Source organism: Clinocottus analis, unplaced genomic scaffold (assembly GCF_023055335.1).
Source record: "Clinocottus analis isolate CAN_PGR_092001 unplaced genomic scaffold, fCliAna1.0.p SCAF_21, whole genome shotgun sequence".
NCBI lineage: Eukaryota > Metazoa > Chordata > Actinopteri > Perciformes > Cottidae > Clinocottus > Clinocottus analis.
The window spans coordinates 67,501-70,000 of NW_027175943.1; the positions used below are offsets into that span (position 1 = coordinate 67,501).

Here is a 2,500-nt window from a genome sequence, read left to right on the forward strand (position 1 = left end):
AGTGGCTCTCTAACCGAGACCGACCAATGAGGGTGGACCGTCGGGGTCACCTGAGGTCGTTGTAGGTTGGTGGGCGTGGTCACCTGAGGTCGTTGTAGGTTGGTGGGCGTGGTCACCTGAGGTCGTCGTAGGTCGGTGGATTTGGCCTGCGTGATTGGCCGGCCCCATGAGGGCGGGGTCAGCGACCTCTGACTCACCTTGGATTTGTGGTCAGAGGTCATCAGTCCGGCGCCCGGCCAGGACTCCCTGACACCTGACACCTGACCTTTGACCTTCCTCCGATCTTGTAACACAACCAGTGCCTCTGGTTGCTTAGCAACAAGCTGCAGAGTCCTGAGAGGGAGGGGCGGAGTTGAAGGAGGACGCCGCTGATGACGTGGACAGGGGGCGGGGCCAGTGAGGAGAGAGGAACCAAACATCTCCACCAATCAGAGCTCAGCCGCAGCTCGTCCAATCAGAGAAACCGATCCAATGTCCTGAGTGAAAGGCCAGAGACTCCTGTCCCTGTATTGTCTCCTGTCCTTCCTTATGGTCCCGGCTCCTTCTGGCGGTCTGTGATTGGTTGTTTCTCTGTGAGCTCACAGATCCATATTTAAACCGTCCAATCAGCAGCAGCTGCCTCAAGACGTCCAGATGTTGACTTTTTACTAAAACTAGTGAGAGACTTCAGGTTTTCTTCCACACACACACCCACACACACACCCTCTGTTGTCTGATTGGCTGTTCTCTCTTTTCAGCACCCGCCCACTCACTGTCACAGCCAATAGAAACACTGCAGTGAAATTCTCCTCCCGCCCACTCAGTCAGAACACAAAGCTTCATTCATCCATTCATCTACGGATTCAAACTAACTGTTAGTCAAATAATACGTGTTATTACAGCAGAAAACTTTCTGGTTCTGTTGATCCAGAAGTCATTAAGTTACTATCAAACAAGTCAGTTATAATATATGTACACGAGTACATAGTTTTTCTTAATATACAAGTTGTCTCGATGTGTTTTTTTTAAATCTATTTGCATTTTATTATTATTATTATTATTATTATTATTATTATTATTATTATTATTATTATTATCATCATCATCATCTGTATGCACTTCATATGTTGGACAGAAGGGAAATGTTTTATACAAACTACAATCATAACACACAACAACACACAGCCAAACGTATTAATAACTGAAAGCTACCTGGCGTCCCCCGGCAGGTTGAAGATGGTTTGGTCCAGACTGAAGGCAGGGGTCAGGGTGGGATGGTACGGTCCACCGGGGGCGGAGCTTGGTGGAGAGTGAGACAGCCTGAACACAGACTGGCAGAGAGAGACAGACAGGTGAGTGGACAGGTGAGTGGGCTCTCACGTCTTCCAATAGAAATGCGTCTGTACCCATCCTGCCGGGTCCACGTCCAACTGGAGCGGAGGAGCCACGTTTCGTGGGCGGGTCAAAGGAGGTGGAGGGGTGGAGTCAGAAACCTGAGCTCTCATTGGCTCTTCCCAGTCCAGGAGCCGGATGTTGATTGGTTCTTGGTGTGTCGGTGACGGGGACCTGCTGCACTGCATAACACCGGCTTCCACCTTTCCTCTGATTGGCTGAGCCAAAAGGTAGGCGGTGTCATGGGAGTGGACTCCGCCCCTGTCTATGTCCCAGCCAATAATCTCCAGGGAATCCAGAGAGTGGGCGTGTCTCATGGTGTCCATCACCCGCCTGAACCCTGCCCCTTCCTGTTGCTCCATGAAGTCATTACAAGTCCATCGCCCGCGGCTGTACGGCTGGCCCCGCCCACTGCTGCCAGCCCCGCCCACCGCCAGCCTCACCACCCGGAACCTGGAGGAAGACCCCGCCCCCTGCCCCAAGGCATCATGGGAGAGGTGTTTCCTCTTCAGAGAGGGCGTGGTCGGCTGGGAGGAGCTTCCTTGAGGTCTGCAAGAGGCGACTGCCGATTGGAGGACGGTCAGGGCCACGCTGGGAGCTGATTGGCCGGCTGGAGTTTGGTTGAAGTCTGAGGTCACGCTGGTGATTTGGAAGCCACTTCTCTTTTTACCACCACTCATCCTCTCTCTCTCTCTCTCTCTCTCTCTCTCTCTCTCTCTCTCTCTCTCTCTCTCTCTCTCTCTCTCTCTCTCTTTCTCTCTCTCTCTCTTTCTCTCTCTCTCTCTTTCTCTCTCTCTCTCTCTCTCTCTCTCTCTCACACACTCACACACACACACACTACAGAATCACTGTAAAACAAGATACAACTCGTTAATGTGCTTTATGAGGTCTCAAAACTCTGAGGTCCGCAAATAGGATTCATGTCCCCATAACGTCCAGCAGACAAACACTGTCTCACCACACACCCTGTCGCTCTCCTAAGGTGTGTGTGTACATATTTGCGTGTGCGTGTGTATGTATGTGTGTGTGTATTTCAGGTTCTGCGGGATCTTATAGGTTGAAACCACAACTCATCTCCTTCTCTACTTTACTTGTACTCTAGTAGTTGTACTCAGTGTATTTGTACTGT

The 2,500-nt window shown here is 51.0% G+C and overlaps 2 protein-coding genes across 3 annotated transcripts in view; both read right to left on the minus strand.

The window, feature by feature from the left end:
• Positions 1–2,089, minus strand: part of LOC137792494 (TSC22 domain family protein 4-like) — a 3,231-nt gene extending 1,142 nt beyond the window's left edge. For both annotated transcript variants that reach the window (XM_068588216.1, XM_068588215.1), the window contains exons 1-2: positions 1,386–2,089; positions 1,192–1,310 (exon numbers count right to left, since the gene is read on the minus strand). In XM_068588216.1, the coding sequence (XP_068444317.1) occupies positions 1,192–1,310; positions 1,386–2,051 (785 nt within the window). In that variant the 5' untranslated portion in view covers positions 2,052–2,089. The remainder of the gene's footprint in view (positions 1–1,191; positions 1,311–1,385) is intronic.
• Positions 2,090–2,147: 58 nt separating this feature from the next.
• Positions 2,148–2,500, minus strand: part of mogat3a (monoacylglycerol O-acyltransferase 3a) — a 13,235-nt gene continuing 12,882 nt past the window's right edge. Inside the window, 1 exon segment of the mRNA XM_068588214.1 lies at positions 2,148–2,219. The gene's annotated coding sequence lies outside the window, so the exon portion shown is untranslated.